The sequence below is a fragment of the Dermacentor albipictus genome, chromosome 1, assembly GCF_038994185.2.
Source record: "Dermacentor albipictus isolate Rhodes 1998 colony chromosome 1, USDA_Dalb.pri_finalv2, whole genome shotgun sequence".
NCBI lineage: Eukaryota > Metazoa > Arthropoda > Arachnida > Ixodida > Ixodidae > Dermacentor > Dermacentor albipictus.
In genome coordinates this window covers 346434369-346454417 of record NC_091821.1, presented here as the reverse complement: position 1 = coordinate 346454417, position 20049 = coordinate 346434369, and the positions used below count along the sequence as shown (strand labels likewise).

General features: G+C 41.7%; 1 protein-coding gene across 1 annotated transcript; it reads left to right on the top strand.

The window, feature by feature from the left end:
* Positions 1 to 177: 177 nt before the first annotated feature.
* LOC135918345 (metaxin-1) lies at positions 178 to 19331 on the top strand. Its single transcript, XM_065452054.2, has 9 exons — positions 178 to 418; positions 520 to 580; positions 705 to 784; positions 870 to 962; positions 2061 to 2240; positions 2800 to 2876; positions 4033 to 4184; positions 5770 to 5906; positions 14811 to 19331. The coding sequence occupies exons 1-9, from the start codon at positions 350 to 352 to the stop codon at positions 14880 to 14882; spliced, it is 921 nt and encodes a 306-aa protein (XP_065308126.1). The 5' UTR covers positions 178 to 349; the 3' UTR covers positions 14883 to 19331.
* Positions 19332 to 20049: the final 718 nt, after the last annotated feature.

Genomic DNA, 20049 nt, shown 5'->3' with positions numbered 1-20049 from the left:
CGGCTGCATTGGTTGTTTTGCCCGTTCTCCCTTAGCCGTAGGACGTTTTAACTTTAAAAAAAGTTAAACTTTTTTGTTTTGAGATTGAGCGCCGACTCGTACGCTCTCGGACTGCTTTTGCATCCAGCGACCGGAACGACATCGAGGTCAGCACAAACATACGCACGCACTCCGCTGGTACTTCGGCTGCTCCGGCGAGCTGTTTGAGTCTTTTGAGTTGTGTTGCAGGGCGGTGCTGTATATGCTATCCTGTCCTTTCTAGCGTGCAAACGTAATTATGAAAGCGTGTGCCCCTGCTTACTGTATCGGTGCAGTTGCTTACGCTTAGGTTGCTCACGTAGTCGATGCGATGGAGGTGTATATCTGGAAAGGTGACTGGGGGCTGCCCAGCATCGACACTGCGTGCCTGGAAGTCATGGTAATTCATTCGCATCTGTCCCAATCGAACTTCACGTACGCGCTGTGTGCAGAAATTTTGCTGCTTACAATGTGCTAATTTCTTTGTTTCTTTCTGCACAGGCGTACGCAAAGTTTTCCGGGGCGCCACTGAAAACTAGAGAAGTCCGTCGACCGTGGTTCGGTACGTACCGCTGGCAAAAATTGCTTTGCTTGCGACTAATTCCTGCTGTTGTGCGAAGCGATGAACTTGTGCTCTAGAAATTCGCCTTGCTGGCTACCATCGTTATGACGAAATCGCGTTGCAGGATCGTTGCCCGTGATGCGGCATGGACCTGAGACGAAGCTCACCAAGTTTCAAGATGTCGTGGCCTACCTCCGAAAACAGGCAGGAAACACGGAATAGTAGTTACGGAGCATAGTGCATTTACCTCCCCCGTCTTTTTTTCTCTCTCTCTCTTTTTCGATTGCAGAATTATAGCGCGGATGTGCAGATGACGCCACAACAAGCCTCAGATGCAAAGGCTTACATTGCCATGCTAAGACAAAAACTCAAGCCCGCTTTGGTACGTGTAACTTGTTCTCTAGGATGTGAAGAATTTGCATGTTGCATATATTTTGTGTCTCACGTGGTTCTTATTGCTTCAAGCATGGGTCACGTACATCATAAGAAATTTAACATGTCACTAAGATTGTCACTGTCATTCAAGTTTCCCTTAAGGGCTACATTGTGGTATTACACAAGTGGGCAGGGTGCAAAAAAAGCATTAAGGATATTGGCATAAGCCTACACAAACTTGTACTAAAGAACCATACAATCAAATCAAAAGAGACATTGAATGGGAAGGTACATGATAAAATGTCAAATATAGCGCCTTAATTTTTCTGGAATTAGCTGAGAGTAGCTTTGCACACTTAGAATGACAGAAAGCTGGGCTAGCTGGTAAGGATTCATAATGCAACAAAGGGTAAGGCGTGCAGACACAGACAGAAGAGAAGTGGAGTGGACGTCCACTTCTCTTATGTCCGTGTCTGCACGCCTTACCCTTTTCTAGCGTTTTTCACACTTTATGGCGGTATGCTCAACATTTAGCTTGGTAAGTTATTTCATTCTGCAATTATTGTACTTGTAACTGGTTGGTTAAAATCTTGTGACAAACTTGTAACTACTCTATGCTACGAGTGTTGAAAGGTGATGTGCTATGTGTTATATGTACTTGCTATTTTGCATGCAGAGCCACTTCCGACACCACGTCCTAGGTTTGTCTCTGCTAGATCAGACTCAGTATATATCAGCATAGACGAATCTGCACATGCACATACTATCACACTAATTGCACCTCTATCTACACTCACCAAGGCCCTCCACTAGCTCACACATGTAGTCCAAGTTTAGTGACTAGGGGCGCCAGCTTGTAGTGCTATATACATACAACTGTGCACATCATGCTTTTGGGAGCAAAATGCAGCACCTTACAAATAGATTGAAAATGCACATAGCACTATGTTCCATTTGTCTACGTGCTGCCACATTATGTTTTATTGTACAATGGCCTCATAAATGGTGATTTCAACCTCCTTTACCTGTGAAGTATAAATGAAAGCCAGTGCTACTTCTTGGAGCTTCATGCTAGCTTCAAAGGAAATGCCTTCTTCCATTCCAGCTTTACCAGTGGTGGGTCGATGCCCAGAACTTTGTGGAGCTGACAAGGCCCTGGTACGCTAAGGCGCTGGGCTTTCCCTTTAACTACATAATCCCTGGACAAATGCAGCGTGCTGCCACTACTGTCCTCAACTCAAAGCTGCAGGGCTTTGACCTTGAAGGCGACCAGGCACAAATTGCGGTTAGTGTACATTCCTTAACTGTCAGCTTTAAAGGAACTGAGAACCAATCTTAACGTGTGGTGGTATCACGATGCATGTCAAAAAGCCATGTAAAAGAGAAACAAGCATATTACTATTCCTTATAGTTCAAATTTATTTGTAAATAAGCTTGTAAAGTTGTGCAAAGTGACACATGTGCCCCCACAGTGAACCTTTGTCATTAAAACTGTTTATGGTTTACATGAATGCAAATCAGTGTTCATGCATTAGTCATCGCAAGAAGCACTCTGCTTTTCATCTTTAAAAGTTGTTGTTTTGATAACCTGGCAAATTCAGGTAACTTTTAATAGTAAGACACACAAGTAATACCTTGCTGTACTTTCTTGTGTTGCTGTGCTTTGCCATACTTCCATGACTTTCTCTGGAAAGTGATACTGTAGATTATGCTTGAAGTGGATTTGTCTCTCAACAGAAGTCTTTTAAGGAGAATGAGCTTCAGGTTTATTCATAGCCATGCACCCATCTATTTTTCTTTGGGCTTCTAGTGCTGTTGGAAGTAATGTGAATGATTCCTTTCAGCTTTTCAAGGAAGCACAAGAGTGCATGACCACACTATCTCAGCGGCTTGGAAAAGAACCGTTTTTCTTTGGCCAGAGGTGAGTGACTTGTATGCCAATTGCACCAGAAAGAAAGCCTTGCAGAATATTTTAAGTTAGGTCATAAGTATTCCATAATTTGTAGTTTTCAAATGCCTTTGGTTTCCAGCATTGGGAAACTTTAATACTCTTATCAGCAAGGGCTGTGGTATCTCATCTATGCAAGAATTAAGAAAAGGTGTAAGGCAGTGTGCCATATATTGCGTTATGTGTATTTCAGAACTACTAGGCTGTAGTATTGGCTTCAAAAATTTACATGGCACAGGGCCTGTGAGAAAGCATATATTTCTACATGAAAAAGCATATATGCCATGAGAAAGCATATATTTCTACAGCACAAAGTGTAGAATTTAGATTTTGAGCCCACACTATAATATGCAACCAGTGCAATTTTGTACTGTTTTGCTTTACACAAACACGAAATTTGTGAGAATTCAGCACTATTGTGGAGCTGTCACTTGATACTCATATCGAGCACTTCACCCAAGTATGGCCACAAAAGGTACTGCCACACTTGAAAAAAACTTGCAAGTAAATGAAATCATTGTAACATTTAACTACCCTTCTGATAGTTTTCCTAAACAGGCAATATATATTGCAAAAAATTGGTGGTGTAGAATAAGTAAAAAAAGAAATGACATGCAACTCTGACTGCTTACATTAGGGACCTAACATAAACTTTATGGATCTTTTGCCATGTAAGCAGTTCCAGTGATTTTTGCACAGAGCCGTGATGTGCGTCTTGAACTTATGCAATCAATTCTATAAATCACACAATGCAATACAGAACAGGATAATGAACAGCATAGTTTTGCTCTGTGCTTTTTTCATTTGTTTGCTTTCTTGCCATGTGTGCAACTTTACTTTCATATAAATAGTACATACTTCACAGCAATTAAATGTATCAGCATGAACATCCTTTGGCTAAAGACTGGAAAGCCCAAATGAGTAACTGTGAAAAAAAAAAAATGCGTTTGAGGCACCACAAAAAATTAATCTCTTTTTTCCCTTGCAGTAGCATATTTTCTCCTATGATTTGAGAAATTTTTCATGTTTTGGCAGTGCTAATTGTGATTTTCAAGCTTCTGGTATAAAACGTAACTTTTACAAGCTACCAAGTGCATGAATTTGCCAACTTGTGCCAATGCTATTCCAGCCCCACTTCCTTGGATGCCATCGTGTTTGCCCACCTGGCGCCTTTGCTGCGTGCACCATTTCCAAGCTGCGCCTTGCAGAACCACCTCAAGGCATGTGACAACCTGGCAGCATTTGTTACCAGAATCATGCAGCGGTACTTCTCTGTCAAGGGTGGGTTCTTCTGCATTATTACATATGGGCAGCGCCACTCGTTTGTCACCTCGATTTACAGCTTAGCAGGTGATGCATTTGCATGATTCCCTTGAAAGATTTATTTTGTTTTTATGTAGCAGGCTCGGCCGCTAAGCATCTGAGCCATTAAAAAAAGCCAACCGTAGAGCGCATGTACACTATTTCATAAGTTGACTTCTTCAGGCACCACAAAATGTCATGCAGCAGGGTGTACTGGTGGCAGTCAAGCAAGGTCGTCAAGAGCGCACAACCTCTTTGCAAGGTTGCAATACCAATGAGCAGTAAATGAGAGCTAAGCAGAAATTGTAGATGCAATGAATGAACAGCTTATGAGCATCTGTTTTATAAGTATCTGCTAGTGCTATACTTTACTGCATGCAGAGTCAAGCCATGTTATAACTGCAGTATAATTTTGTGTGTGCATGCACTTGTGTTTGTTTCCACAGTACTTGTCATCACATTAGAAATCTGTGTGCAGCTACAGTATCTTGCAGCATCCTTAATGCCAACCATTTACATGGTCGGCCAACTGTCTTGATTTTGTGCTACCGTGCGTCACACCAGGTTGCAGCTGTATAAAGAAAACATAGCTGACCCAGGACAGACTTTCATCCCACTTGGTAACTCTTGTTAGAAGGCAGGCAGATTGTAATGCATACACACTGAACAAAATGAGCAGTTTTTTTGTGCCGCCTCTGTTTGCCTCTTCTGTTCGCATGACAAGTTTGTCAAGCAAACCTACGTGGAACCAATGACAGAAATTATTCCACAGAAAAGTCCATGCTTTATAATATCAGTGATGTTATGAATCTGTATACATTCCATTACCAAACTACACAGCATGCACTTGTACAAGTTACCTAAGTGGTTTGGTGCCATGCTCATGTCTGTCTAGTAGGGCATGTTCTCTATGCTATTTCAGCTTTATGAGTAAATGTTCTGTTGTGAACATTATGCATGTTGATATGGAACAATAGGTGTTGGAATGGAGCAGACAACACAATAAGGGTCTTTTGGTTCTTATTATATGGCGTGGGTCTTTCCGATCAGTGTTGCTCATGCTGGAGGTTGACCAATGTAGCCAGTGCAAGCCAGTGTCAGCATCCACAAACAAGGTCATTATTGCTTATGACACTCCTTTGTCAGTTGTGCAGTCACTGAGCAAACTAGTGAGCAGAAGCTACACCTTAATGTCTGGAGACAACCCCTCCATCGAGGCACTAGGCAATTGTGATTTCATTTTATATGTTGTCAGCAGCCAGTTTGATTCCATGCATGTCATGGGATAACAATATATTATGTATGTCTACAGTGCTAACATGCTGGTACAGTTTTGTGCACATCAAAAGAACCTTTTTTTTTCCTCCCTCTCATCATTGAGTTAGGGATTATTGTTTCTGGCGGGTTGCTGATAGTACATCAGTGATTATTGTTGCATCACATAAAATTTGAAAGCCACTAAATTTACTACTGCAAAATGAAACCCCTGAGGGAAAATATTTTCTGCACACTTTGCAATAAGCATCATATGGTTACAGGTGACGCTTGCTTCACTCTTTTGCAGATACCGGTAGCGGAGACTCTGGAGCCTCAAAGGTGTCAACAGAGGAGTTTTCCTTCTCGTGGCTCAACTCACTGATATCAGTCGGTGTGGCCACAGTTGCCATGCTTTCGTATGCTCTGCTGTCAGGGCTTGTACAAGTAAGTACAAAGCATGTTTATGAAATCAGGAAATATATAAGCTGCTTTTGATTGAGTGTTTAGATTTCTGGAAGTTTCAACATAAGTGAAGAAGTGTAACCAACTTATGTAGAAGCAGCGCAACCACAACACTTGTCAATTACTGTTTCAGTTGCTTTAACTTATGGCGCTACATGCCGTAAAAAGAACTGAAATTTCAAACCAGACATTGTATGCCTTCTCCTTGAGGCAGCCTCACTCCCAACCAAAGAGTCACGGTCACACATACAAATGCCTCTTCGCCATGCATGTTTCGTCACTAACCGTAGCTAGTCATCCAGCGTGGAAGGTGGGGCTCCATGTCTTTCAGCTCCAGTATGGAAGACAAGAATAGAACACTACTTCAGAACGTTATGTCGAGAGAGAGAGACAGGTGCCTCCATTGTCAGCAGCGCTCGCCTCCTGGTGGCACGTTAACAGGACAGTTAATTTGTTTTATCTCCTCCAATAATGAACCGACCGAAAAAATTATTTTGGAGAAATACTTCTTAGATAGCGTTTTACAGCTTACAGTGTGTGTATAACCAAAATTAGTGATGGGGCCTGGTGAGGGGCCGCTTGACCAAAACAATATCAGTGGTCCAGCATGCTACAACAAAAGAAAAAAGAAATTATACTGGCAATTTTTACTCTGTCCATGACTTATTGTAAGAAGGCATGAACAATTTATGCGTCTTCATTAGCCATGAAACACTTGCAATCAGAACAAGAATTAAGTGTAAGAATTAAGTAAGAATTAACAAGAATTAAATAAAGGTCTGTTGCTAGACAAGGCTACTGTGAGGACCTGTAATGATCCATTTCTTAATGCTTGCTTTATGTTTGCACGTGGGGCACGTAGGTTCCTCATTGAAGTTAAACTGTCACTACTTGACCATTCTTGTCTCATCATATTGTATGTATACTTGGGCTATGTTACCAGTACATGCTATGGTTTCTTGTGTGTTATGACAACACCCAAGTCATTACTTCTTTGATTTGTTTATGAACATAGCAATTCTCAACTAACAGGAGAATGAAGAAACTGTTTTATAAATGGGTCATTCCACGCCAACTGTCCCAACCTTGGCGCTCGACCATCAGCGTTTTCTTCGAAAAAAATTGAGGACTATCTATTTAAAGCAAGAAGTCTTTCTGTAAAACATTTTTGCGAAAAAAAAAATTTCAGCCCCGCTAGGAACTTGTGAAATTTTTCAGAAAGCTCGAAAGTATGGGTTGTAAAACGCATTGTCAAAAAATTTTTTCTTCTTAAATTAGGCGCGCACACGATTTTTCATTGAGAATTAAGATAGGCTTTCCACTTAAAAAAGGTTTTATCGATCTTTACATTTCCGTGACTTTTTTATACGGCACTAAGTATGCAAAATTTGGTGCATATTGGGATTTTTTTTGCAGAAAGACAACTTTTACCGGAAGGTTATATTTCAATGTAACTAATTGGCAGCAAGTTGTACTCTAAGTGAAAAATAATTTGGGACGAATATAACGTGAAATGGCTTGTACAGCTGGCGACAAAGTTGCAAAAAAGTTAATTTTAGCATATGTTCAGACGTAAATTTAGCATTGAGGTGGTCGGGGTAAAAATACGCTACATAGTGTATTTATTAGAAAACCACATTGTCTACAAACTGAGAAAGTTTTATCAAATTACTTTTTGTTTTAAGCAAGAAAAGAATTTTTGAATTTGTGTTATGCCGGTCCGTGCGCTTGCACGTGTTTCCCCTTCGTAGGTAAGCGTCCTAGCGGTAAGTAGGACTTGCGTGGACGCAAAACTTCCTGAGTCGATGGAGGAACATCTAGACAGGATAATCATCTCCTCAAGTGTTTATTTGAATGCTTTATTAGAAATTATTAGCCTAGCCAATGAAAAACGCGAGCCCCAATAGAACGCATTTAACCGGATGTCGCCGTACACCGATGGCCTGCACAGCGTCGTCACGCGGCATCGGAAAGTTACGCCGGTGAATACAGAGTGCAGTTATGTGCACTACGATTTAGAAATGGACGAAAAATTTGTGATTAAAAAAAGAATTTGTTGCTTTATTACGGCAAATATGTAGCAAATATCAGCCAACACAATCGTGTTCTAGCGACCATGTTGGCAATGATGTTAAAGGAGTGATGTCGACTCGTCATTAAATGTTTTGGCATGCTCAAGTTCATACTGCATTCAAAAAGATGATGAAAATAAATAAAGACGTTTAGTAGCTCACCCTCTCTGTGTTTCTTGTAGTTAAATGTTAAATTCAGACCGAATGAGGCAGTGCGCTGACCTTTGTGAAGCGCAGGATTTAACATCCAGTCTGCTATAACTGAAGAAAAAAAATGGGAAGGCTCGTTCGAGTTATCGACTGTAAAAAGGTTGCGGCTATAATCCTAAAACACGCTCATATGCTCCTCAGATGCATTATATTTTTTCACACGAAACATCGTATGTTTAAATGTTTGCACTTCCCCTGATGGTCTTGCAGCAATGTTCAGAATAACGTAAGAATGACGTCTCTTAGGCATTAGCAGGCCGCAATAATTGGTTTAAATAAAAGGAGGGAGATTTCAAGTGCAAACATTTCCGGTACCTACAGCTACCATGTATTTCTGTACTGGCTCTAGCAAAACATCAGAACTTTTATTGGTGACATCTGCCAGAGAAGTCACACTATATATGCTGAAGCGTGGAAATACTCGTGCAGATCCGCCTCCAGAAGGATTACAGTTTCGACTGTCCCACTTTTGCGTTATAGAATAAGAAGGGCATCAGATACTTTTCTTCGCGGTTCTGCTTAATAGTCTTTTCGTATATGCCTGTTTTGAGTGGTCGCACTCATTCTTTCATATGTCGGAAGGCAGGAATAAAAAAAACGCGTGCTATTAATTTCGAAATTGTTTATTGCATCCGACATGGAGGTAACCCAGGAGAGACGCCGACCAGCATGAACGTATTGGAGAGAGTGTGGCGGAAGTCACGTGCTGTTTTTCACAAAGGAGCATTGGGTTAGGTACCCCATATGTCAACATTGCCATAGCAACTGCACTCCCGAAGCTTTTGCTGCTGTTCTCGGTCTCTGAAAAGTTAGATAAGATTTTTCCGCCGGTGTCTTTTTCGCAGCAGATTTTGTTCACGGAAAAAGCTGCATTTGGAGTGTGGTGTGTAAGCATGAAAGTTGTGTTTGGGTCTGTGAGGGTGAGTGTCAGCCAGCAACATATACACTCAAGCAATAAAGGCGCGGGTCTTCGTCGTCTTCTTCAACGTGCCACGGAAAAAACAAGAGCGTCTGCTTCGCTAAAACTGCTGGAGAAGTTTCGTAGGCATTGTTTTGACCCGCGTCGGCAGCACACACTTCCGGCGCTTCGTAACAATGCAAGTTCAAACTTCGCGCCCATCTGCTCCGTCGAGCTGCAGAACCACTGATTGGAGGCGCAAAGGAAGATAGCACACCAACATGGGTGCACTTCGGGCTTCAAAAACGTGACGTCGAGCCACTCGTGTTTTGTTTCTTTCCTCCATGGCATCCGAGGTCTTGCAATAACAAATGCGCCTCCCAGGGTGGACAACTTCTCTCACATGGAAAAGAGACCACAGAAAAAATAAATTGGCCTGTGGTGTGCAGCGCATTTAAGACAAATAAGTGCGACAACGTACTCAGGTGATTGTGCACTGCTTTGGTTCATGGCGAACTGCTCCTTTTGCAAACGCGCTCAAACCATCGTGTGTGGACGACGAACTATTCAAGCAGATAGATTTTCTCTGGAGATAATGATTTCCTTCAATTTTGAGCATGAAGTCAGACCAACTTGAAGAGCATGCTTTGATGTGGGCTTGAAGTAGTGGTACTTGCGAGTATTCTTGATGGGAACCGCATGCTTGTACCTTTCGGCGAGGAGTAGCTTTGTTGTATCAATAGCGTTTTTTGGTACCCATATTGCCCTGATGCCGAGAATATTATTTCGTGTCCACGTGAAGAGCTGGTGCGGTGTCAAAATCTGATCTTCATACGGTCTTTGTAGGCTTGCTTTCGCTGCTAAACGTTTCACTGTTCCTCCTACACCGTCACAAGCACTCTTTCCATGTGAAGTAGCGAAAAAGTTCCACTCTGCTGAAATTTCAAAATCTGTTTTGTGGTGGCAAAGATTGATGAAGTTCTTTCTGTTTTTGTATTGAGAAGCAGCCCCATCGGAAAAATAGTGAATGTGGGTGATTGCAGGAAAATCTTGTCTGACTATTTTTAGTATTGCTTCTTGGAACGCAAAGACGGAAGTTGTGTCGTGATCGAGACTGTCAGAAATCACAACGAAGGACATGATGGAAACTGGATCACAACTGCCTTCCGTGGCTCGATAATAAATAACTACTGGATGCAACGATGCCTGCATATTGACCCAGTGAAACTGCTGTGGCGCATCCTGTACTATGAAATGATAATTTTCGGCAAAATCCATTACCACGACTGCTTCATTGTTGCTTAGCTTTGCTTTCAACTGTCTAAAATAGTGTGCTTGCTGTTTATTAACAAAATGGTGACCTTTAAGTTTCTTCAGCATCTCCAAGAACCTTTCGAAGAACTCATCAAAAGAAAGCAGAAGTGATTCGAGTCTGCACCGCGTTCCGCTCACCCACTGTTTAACCACTATGCTTTCGTTCTGCTCGGCGTCAAGATTCAAGCTGTTCTTGAGCAGAGTTTCGATGTGCTTTGTTCCTGGACAACTGCTGCAGTCGTCTAACATGCACGGCTCACTGTCCAGTTGGCACACTGTTGTTCCCAGTAGCTCCTCACAGGTCTCTCTCAATCCAGAAGCGTGGAGCATAAGCTTAAAATTTTGATGCTGCATACAGACGCATACGGTGTGTGTGCCACATCCTCCTGCTAACACGCAATGTGCGGGTCGAAGGCTGGCAAACGTAGAAAAACCGCAAGTCATTTTTGATGTTTCCTTCCAATTCTTGAACATTTCTTTTAAATTCATTAACAGCAAACGCTTTTGATGACCACGCAGCACGTCTTTTTTTCCCGGAAGGCAGTGGGACACTGACTCATCCTCATAGAATTGTTGGATTGAACAAGTAACTTCTTTGCTTAAAGGCCGACCTTTCTTCGGTGGCGGCACGCTCAGGACTCCGGAATTGGACTTGAGTTTCAATGCCTCACGTACCTATCGCTCAGACGCGCCAAAGAAGCTCATAATTTTATTCCGCGACCAGGATTGCGGAGCCAATGTTAGAATCTGGATTTTATTTTGTCGGGGGCCATCTTGCATGAATTTGGTCTTTAGTTCATTCATCAATGACACGTAGTCATCGAGAAGAATGTCTTGTTCTGTTTCCTTCACTGCTGTGGATGTCTCGCTGAGACCAAGATAGGTGTGCATTGTTTCCTTCAAATTCATTCGCAGTTTTTTTGCTTTGTTCTGTACATAAAACTCTCTGCGCCCCCATGCCCGTTTTCTTCTAAGAGGGCTCGCACCTACGGCTACGAGAGCCTCGTTGACTGCATCTGGAATTATCACCGGTCGGTCATCCTCTGGAGACTCTGCTGCCTGAGCTTCAACTTGCACATCAACTCCCAGCGATTGTTGCTCTGGGGTTTCTCTTGGTCTTGAGTGGTAACAACGACGGAGACAGCGCTGACAGAGCCTCTCTCCTGGAATTAATCCCAAGGATGGTTGCATGTTCACAAGAGACATTGTGATCACTGAAGTCCCCGGAAATTCTTTGTATGCTCCAGAAATGGATTTGAGCACCATTTTGATGCTATAAGCGACGTGTACTTCTTTAAGTACACCATGTAATGATGGCCACACACTGTTTCGATGCCTTGCTTCTGCTTTGCTCGAAGAGTAAGTAAGCGGCGTTGCGGCTCGGTGAGGTCCTGAACATTGACTAAGTACTTCTGCTTAGTCTGGGTTATTTTGTGGCATCCATTAGGTCCGAGGGAGCACGGTGGAAGCGAAACACCTGTGAAAAGAAACAGTGACGTGTATAATTTTATGATATATTTATCTACTCACTCTTTTTATTCAGCGAATACGAGACAAAGTTATGATCGCTTTTGACTTCAGTAGCACGTGAAGTCTCGTGACAGAACCTAACGAGTCATCAGTCTGCCGAAAACCTTGCTAAAAGACATGGCTACATGCAGTAACAACGACTTGATTGTGGGGTGTGCGGTAGGGGTAGTACTCAATAATTTCGACCAACTGCACGAGTGCTCTTGCATATTGCCTTCACTGAAATGCAGACTCTACAGCGGGGCTCGAAAGCAAGACATTGATTGAGCTCAACTGAACAATGCCATAGACACTAAGCTGCGTCCCTCTGCTACGGATACGAGTGCAATATAACTACTCAGTTCATGTAATTTACATATACATTGAATGCATTAATAATATTTAACACCTGGATTCAGAAAGGTACTCTTAGACAAGAGCGCGTCTTTATTGGCAGGCATTCTTATTGGCATGCTACTAATTGAAGAGTCCAGCAATACATCTAATTGGCTAGTTGTGCATCCGTTCATACTAAGAGGTGGGCCATGCACAAAGACGGTATGCAAATGTGTTTAGTGTACTCCTTCTACTCTGCGTTTTCTGTTCATGCACTGCACCCCTTCCCGTGATATGAAGTAATCACGAATGGCTACGTAATTACATGTGCAATTACAGGCAATTATGTGTATAGACTAGTGTACTATATGAAACAAAAGTTCCATCTGTTTGGGTAACAAAATAGGCGCGTGTGGTTGCAGTACTGTCTGAAAAAATAAACCACAAAATAAATGCCATAGTAGCCATAGTGAAGAAAATTGTAACGGAGAGGCCAATAAGCCTGGTCCCTAAATAAAAACGTGATTATTTGAAAATGAGCTTTTGACTATGTGCTCTCAGGCTTCTATTTTTTCTCATTGGTCCACTGCTATGCCAGTCATACTTACTATATTTAGCGTAACTATGTGATCAATACACAACATACTTCACTAACTTTATGTCACTCATTTTATGTCACTCCATTAACATGATGCTCTCATTTATTAAAAATATCCTTAGTGGACTCTTAAAAACAAGAACAAGCAATCGATATAAAGTACGTATTCAGTGTCTGGTCGCTTTTGGTCTTTAGGGCATTCCGGATTTTATATGCTGGTTTCACAAAGTAATACATACGCGAATGCTGAAGAAATGAAACCTCGACGCTCGACATAGACCACTTCAAACAAATAGCGATTGTTTGGGTGCTAGTAAACGAAAGTCATCGCTACCCTATGAAGTTCCCTCGATTACCATAGATTAAGAATAAAGTCGTGTGTTCAATAGTGTAGGTTTCTCCGAAAGAAAAAACATACCTTCGTTAGCGCCCTCGTAGCATGGTGCCGAAGGAAGAGTAGGCGCTTCCATGACAAAATAGAAGGGCCTTCACAAAAGTGTGACAAGTACAGGTAATGTCATGAACAGAGCTTCTCGAATGGCACAACTGCTACATATCACCGACTGAAGAGCCGCCTTTGCTCAATGTGCAAGCCACACAGGAGATATCCACCACTCGGAAAATTTCACAGCCTTCCTTTGCAATGATCCAAGGATGTCTGCTAGTACGTCTGCCTGCTAGAGCATCGTAGAGTTTCGTCTGCTACTTGTTTTTTCCAGAAGAAACATGGTCGCTAGAACACGATTGTGTTGGCTGATATTTGCTACATATTTGCCGTAATAAAGCAACAAATTCTTTTTTTAATCACAAATTTTTCGTCCATTTCTAAATCGTAGTGCACATAACTGCACTCTGTATTCACCGGCGTAACTTTCCGATGCCGCGTGACGACGCTGTGCAGGCCATCGGTGTACGGCGACATCCGGTTAAATGCGTTCTATTGGGGCTCGCGTTTTTCATTGGCTAGGCTAATAATTTCTAATAAAGCATTCAAATAAACACTTGAGGAGATGATTATCCTGTCTAGATGTTCCTCCATCGACTCAGGAAGTTTTGCGTCCACGCAAGTCCTACTTACCGCTAGGACGCTTACCTACGAAGGGGAAACACGTGCAAGCGCACGGACCGGCATAACACAAATTCAAAAATTCTTTTCTTGCTTAAAACAAAAAGTAATTTGATAAAACTTTCTCAGTTTGTAGACAATGTGTTTTTCTAATAAATACACTATGTAGCGTATTTTTACCCCGACCACCTCAATGCTAAATTTACGTCTGAACATATGCTAAAATTAACTTTTTTGCAACTTTGTCGCCAGCTGTACAAGCCATTTCACGTTATATTCGTCCCAAATTATTTTTCACTACAACTTGCTTATTATTTCAGTACAACTTGCTGCCAATTAGTTACATTGAAATATAACCTTCCGGTAAAAGTTGTCTTTCTGCAAAAAAAATCCCAATATGCACCAAATTTTGCATACTTAGTGCCGTATAAAAAAGTCACGGAAATGTAAAGATCGATAAAACCTTTTTTAAGTGGAAAGCCTATCTTAATTCTCAATGAAAAATTGTGTGCGCGCCTAATTTAAGAAGAAAAAAATTTTTGACAATGCGTTTTACAACCCATACTTTCGAGCTTTCTGAAAAATTTCACAAGTTCCTAGCGGGGCTGAAATTTTTTTTTTCGCAAAAATGTTTTACAGAAAGACTTCTTGCTTTAAATAGATAGTCCTCAATTTTTTTCGAAGAAAACGCTGATGGTCGAGCGCCAAGGTTGGGACAGTTGGCGTGGAATGACCCAAATGTTGTACTCGCAAAATTTAGCAGACAATTTCAGAGATGAAATCACAAATCTTGGAATCCATGTTTGTTTTCAAGTACCAGCCTTTTGCAAGCTCACTGGCAAAAAATTACGGCTTGCACTCAAGTGCCTGGGATTTCTTTCAGGTTGAGTATACGGAAGAAGAACCACCGCCCATGGACAGTAAAGACAAGGCAACGAAACGTGCATCAGATTGACAGTACTCTCAAAAAGTGCATCACATAGTGCAGTGGTGTTCAGCACTGTGCAGGATCCTGGTGCAGGTTTGCATTGCAGATGACTTGTCAAGCATCAGTTCACCATACTGCAACCTGACAGCAATGACCTGCAATGCTTTCGAAGAGACACTGCAGCATGCAAGAGGCACAGATAATTTGTGTGTGGGAGTAGTTTGCCTTGGAACGATGCCTAAGTGTATGTGGCTTCATTTGATCCACAGAAGCACACCAGCGAGAGGTATTTGCTAATGCCAACTACAAACAGTGCAAGAAACTTGTTTTTGTACAAAGAGTGCAGATGCGTAGGCAACAAGGAGCAAGAACTTTCTAATTAAAGCACACAGATAAAATTGTTCATAATACTACAAGCATCGACTAGCAATGTAAACTACGGAGGAGGCTAACTGGAATTGGTACGAGACCATTTTGAAAAAACTTGGTGTCTCTTGAACACAACATGAAAAACTAGATGCTGTACATAATGTTGTCTGTTTCATGTTCAAAAAGCAAAAATACTTTTTTGCTGTTACGGCAGAAAATTTTGTTGCTGCAGCATAAATATATATGCCGTCTCTCCATGCACAAGCAGCTAGCTATATCCACTGCAATGAAGTTCTTTTGAGAGCATTGCTAAATTGCCCCTTGATGGGCATTGCAAGTCAGTTTATTTGAGTAAAAGCATCAATTTACCTGAAGCTTTAGCAGTTTGACTCACACTTATAGTGTCCTCCACCCATCGTTTTGGAACAGCTACCTGAACCTTGACCACGTGCTCAGATTTTGTAAGTTTATATCTGCTAGAGAACATACCAAGCTCCAGAACCTAAACCCGTTTCTCAACAGCAAAGCAAAAATATAGCAATGTGCTATGGAGGGTTGTTTGCGGAGGAAAACGTCAACCTGCTGTGAGTCAACTTGGTAGAAAACAATATCTTCAACATGGAGCAAGAAAAGTATCTTAAAATAGACCGGTGATATTTACTTCTAGCCTTTGCACTGCAGAGAAGAAACGGCCAAATAGATGTGCTGCACAACAATCCCGCTGCTCTACTTTGCCGCTGACTAGAAGCAAAAAGATGTCTTTGAGACACGAAACTTTGTACTGTACATGCAGTGGCTATATCACTAGATGAAGTACTGTTGTACTCACTATATTTACATGTTACAGTGGAAGCTACCTCATTCATGATGGACCTCAATATTTGGGTGCCACTTCATACTTGCTGACGATGCATCCAGCACTGTAGTCAAGCTGTAGTCGGCTCAAAACTACATAGTTTTTCTCTCTTTAGTGTCCTTTGTTGGTGCCAGGGACTAGTGCTTAGCATTTTAACCAAGCTTTGCAAGCAACTGGAAACACTGCGCAGTTGGACAAATTTTAGAATTTGCTAGCAGAGAAGCAGTGGTGACTTGGAGGGTTACGAGATTAACATTTCTTTTTGATCATGGATAGGGTAGGTTTAAAGGAAAGGTCACATAGCAGTGACGTACTCAGCAAACATTCATTTATACTGAATTCATTGAAATAGCAATATTTTGTTCTATGCAGTATTCTGTTAAACCCAAGGAGGCACTAAGGCAGCTGTAGTGAGGTGAAAAATTCATCCTAATGCAGCACAAGTTAACAGAACACACACGTGAGCATAGAAAAAAAAAACACTTTTTACTTGCCATGCGGCATTTTTATTGGCATTTTATTGGAATTCTTTAATTATTGTATTCTTTTAAAAAGTGGATGCAAATAGTGCTGTTAATTTTTTATTTTTTTGTCTAACATAGCTTGTTATGTTGCATCCACTACAACTACACTTCACTGTGTTATTAGGTAAATGGATTATTGGCATTTCTGGCCAGGTTCAAGCATACAAATTTACATAGCCACACAAGTGCAAACGCTTACCCCCACATTTTTATTGTAAACTGCCATGACACGCCTTCCCGTCTTATTTCCTCCGATCTATATCCTTTCTTATTTTTCCACTAGACCCACTTTGTAGTTTGGGTCTGAACCGCCGTGGTGGCTTAGCAGCTGCAGTGTTGTACTGCTAAGTATGAGGTCACAGCATGAAATCCCGGCAGCCATGGCCACATGTTGATGGGGGCAAAATGCAAAAACGCCCATGTCCCATGCATTGGGGACACGTTAAAGATCCCCTCATGGTCAAAATTAATCTGTAGTCCCCTGCTACGGCATGCCTCATAATCAAATGGTGGTTTGGGCATGTAAAACCCTGGAATGCAATTCAACGGTTTGGGTCTGATGCAGCATAAGTTGGTAACAGGCAGTCACCTATTGCAGATGAATGTTTGGAATTTGCCTGTTTTCTCACGTCTTCTGAAACAGCTATCAGCATGGGATATAGTGAGGCCAGACACATTATAGTACGGCAGTGACTTTTTTTTTGGCTTTCTTGCAGTGGCCCAAGTAGAGCATTTGAAAGCAGAGGACTGTTGGCACTTCTTCAGGCAGTTCTGTGACTTTTTTCATTAGCTTACAGTTCTGGCTCCATTGATGCGGAGATGACGAAGTAAACTCTCATGTTGGTACAAAAGATGCACCGGCTATAAAGGCACTCTTTGAGATAAGCCCACTGTGGTGGCATAGTGGGTATGGCATTGCTAAACTCAAGAGCACAAGATGTTGGCAGAAACGGCCACATTTCGCTGGGAGTGAAATTATGAAACGCCTGTGCACTGTGCATTAAGCACACATTATAGAACCTTAGGTGGTTGAAATTCATACTGCCTCATAATCATATAGCAATCTTGACACATAATATTCCAGAATTTTTATTCTTCAAGATGAAAAAGGGACCTTGGTAATCTGCCCACCTTACTTGACATTCAAGTGAACGCAAGCACGCTGAGTTCATAGATGGTAAATTAATGTTCTCATACTGTTGGCTAGTCATAGAATTGAGCTTATAGGTCTACTGTAGTTCATTTTAAGACTGGGAATTAGGACCGCATCATTGCAATTCAGATAAAGCAATTCTGGTGTCGGAAGAATTTAGTGTACTTGATGATTGTAGTGCTTTTCAGTGTTGGCAGTCACACAACCAATCTCATGTGCCTTTCATATGTCAGTGAGCTTTTGACCATTTGTTAGGCTTCAGTTCGTATGCAGTACTGCAATTAGTCATTTTCAAATGGTACAGGATTGAGCCAATACGGTTGTAAATGTGGCAAGTGCAGCTGACTAGAAAACATCGTTCTGTTTAGACTTGCCACCCATTTCGACCATTTTACTGCAAATAGCAGTTATGAGCTGGGGAATAGGCTGAATGTGTCCATCCATTCGCAAGAATTTTGAGTTTTTCTCATACAATGTAAGAAAGAAAACTCAGGTCCAATTCACATCTTGGAAGCTTTTATAAAGAAGTGAATCAATGGTTATAAATTTGTCAATTTCATTCCTGCGTCTTTGGCATAAAGAAAACTGCCATTGTTGGCGTTGGCACAGTAGAAGTATGTATGTCATTGTGGCCTACAATAAAGAGAAAAAAAAAGTGATTGTGGCCTAGTGGTTAGAGCATCAGGCTGCTGTGCTGGAAGACCAAGGTTCGATCCCTCCATCAGGCACGTAATTCTTTTTTTTTTTTATGTATGAGTCATTTGGCAAGACAGCAGCAGCACCCACAATGATAAAATTCAGGGGAGGTTCGCAAAAGAAGCTTCTCTTTAAATATTGTTCGCTGGTGTGGGGAATCAAACCATGCACTTATGCGTATTCAAGCCAAGTATCTTGCCCACTACTCCACACCTACTTTCTGATGCAGTAAACCCCTGGTTGAGCAAATTCTCTGGCCTGTGCAGACTGATGTGCAGTAGGGTAAAAAAAGGCTTCAGCACAGTGGCTGCGAGGCCAGATATAGCTAGCTTCATGCTAGTTCGGTGCAGTATGGAAAAATAAGATGCTCACCATCAGAGTTGAGAATGGATAGTTGCAGCTGGAGTTTGTTACTTGGCTGATCGAGGCTAAAGATGTAAAAGCTTGAGAAACGGCAGCCAGGTTGCGGATGTGTGCTCTTCAAAAGTGCCAGGCACAAGATTGTGCAGCAGCCTGAAAGAAGTGAACTGCCAAAGGAAAAAAGCTGCAAGAGAACTCACAACTGCTGTTTGCAGTAATTGAGTCTTTCACATGGGGCAGCTCAGTGGCGTATATCCCTGGGGATTGAGATATTAGTTTTGCGATGTTTCGACATAGCGAGCTGATATTGCTGTACTGTTGGCACACTACTGCCAGCTGCAATATGTAAATGTGATTGCAAAATATAAGAAAATGTTTTTCATTCCGCTATTGTTTATGCCGCAGGTAGAATATACAAAATGTCAATCTTCAGGTGCCTAGACTTTATTAGGTCACTTGCAGTGAAGCAGTGTGTTATGTTGAAAGGCATGTAGAAATAAAGGAAATGTTTAATTGAATGTCATTTTCACTTAAGCATGTCATAAGCCTGATCCCACCAACCAAACTGGGACAGTAATCACAGTAAAGTCACAGTAATCTGCTCTCATCTGCACAAAATGATGGTTTGTGTGTATTGGAAAAGCGTTCTCAAGTGTGCGAATTTAAATAGAGATATAAAAGGCGACTATGCCTCTTCATAAGTTGCAGTCGCAAGTTTTATTTCTCTGAACTACTACAAATGTTTGAAACGTCAGATTAGATGTCTTTGAAAGATTTCTTATATTTTGAATAAGGCGAGTTGCCAGTTAAGAGTTTTAGATTAAAATCCTCTGTCTCGACAAGAACACAAACGCCTTTCAGCGTGTGCATTCACGTTGGTAGTCCAAAGAGCATTGTGGGCATATTTATGACATCTGAAGCTTCAATGCCAAAAATGATTTAAATGCACTTTTTCCAACAAGATGGCCATATTTTACGAAAGCTTGAAGTGGATTCCACTAGTATGGCACCACAGAACTAAAATTCCTCGCCATGCCCAAGAGGCACTTCACTGTGTGTGCCACCACGTAGCTGACAGTTGGGAAGAAAACATTTTTGCTGCAATGCTTTGTCCTCATTACCATTCTGTGTACAACCAGTGATCATGAAAGTGCAAAAAATGAGGTGTGTAGCATGGCCCCTCGGAGGCCATGCGACCTTTCTTCATTGGCCTAGAGCCCAAGACAATGAAGAAAG

Excerpts from the sequence above, each read along its gene's own strand:
- LOC135918345 (XM_065452054.2), top strand. The coding sequence starts at position 350 with ATGGAGGTGTATATCTGGAAAGGTGACTGGGGGCTGCCCAGCATCGAC. Across the intron at positions 581-704 it reads AGTCCGTCGACCGTGGTTCG|GATCGTTGCCCGTGATGCGG; the intron begins GTACGTACCGCT and ends ATCGCGTTGCAG. Across the intron at positions 2,877-4,032 it reads CCGTTTTTCTTTGGCCAGAG|CCCCACTTCCTTGGATGCCA; the intron begins GTGAGTGACTTG and ends ATGCTATTCCAG.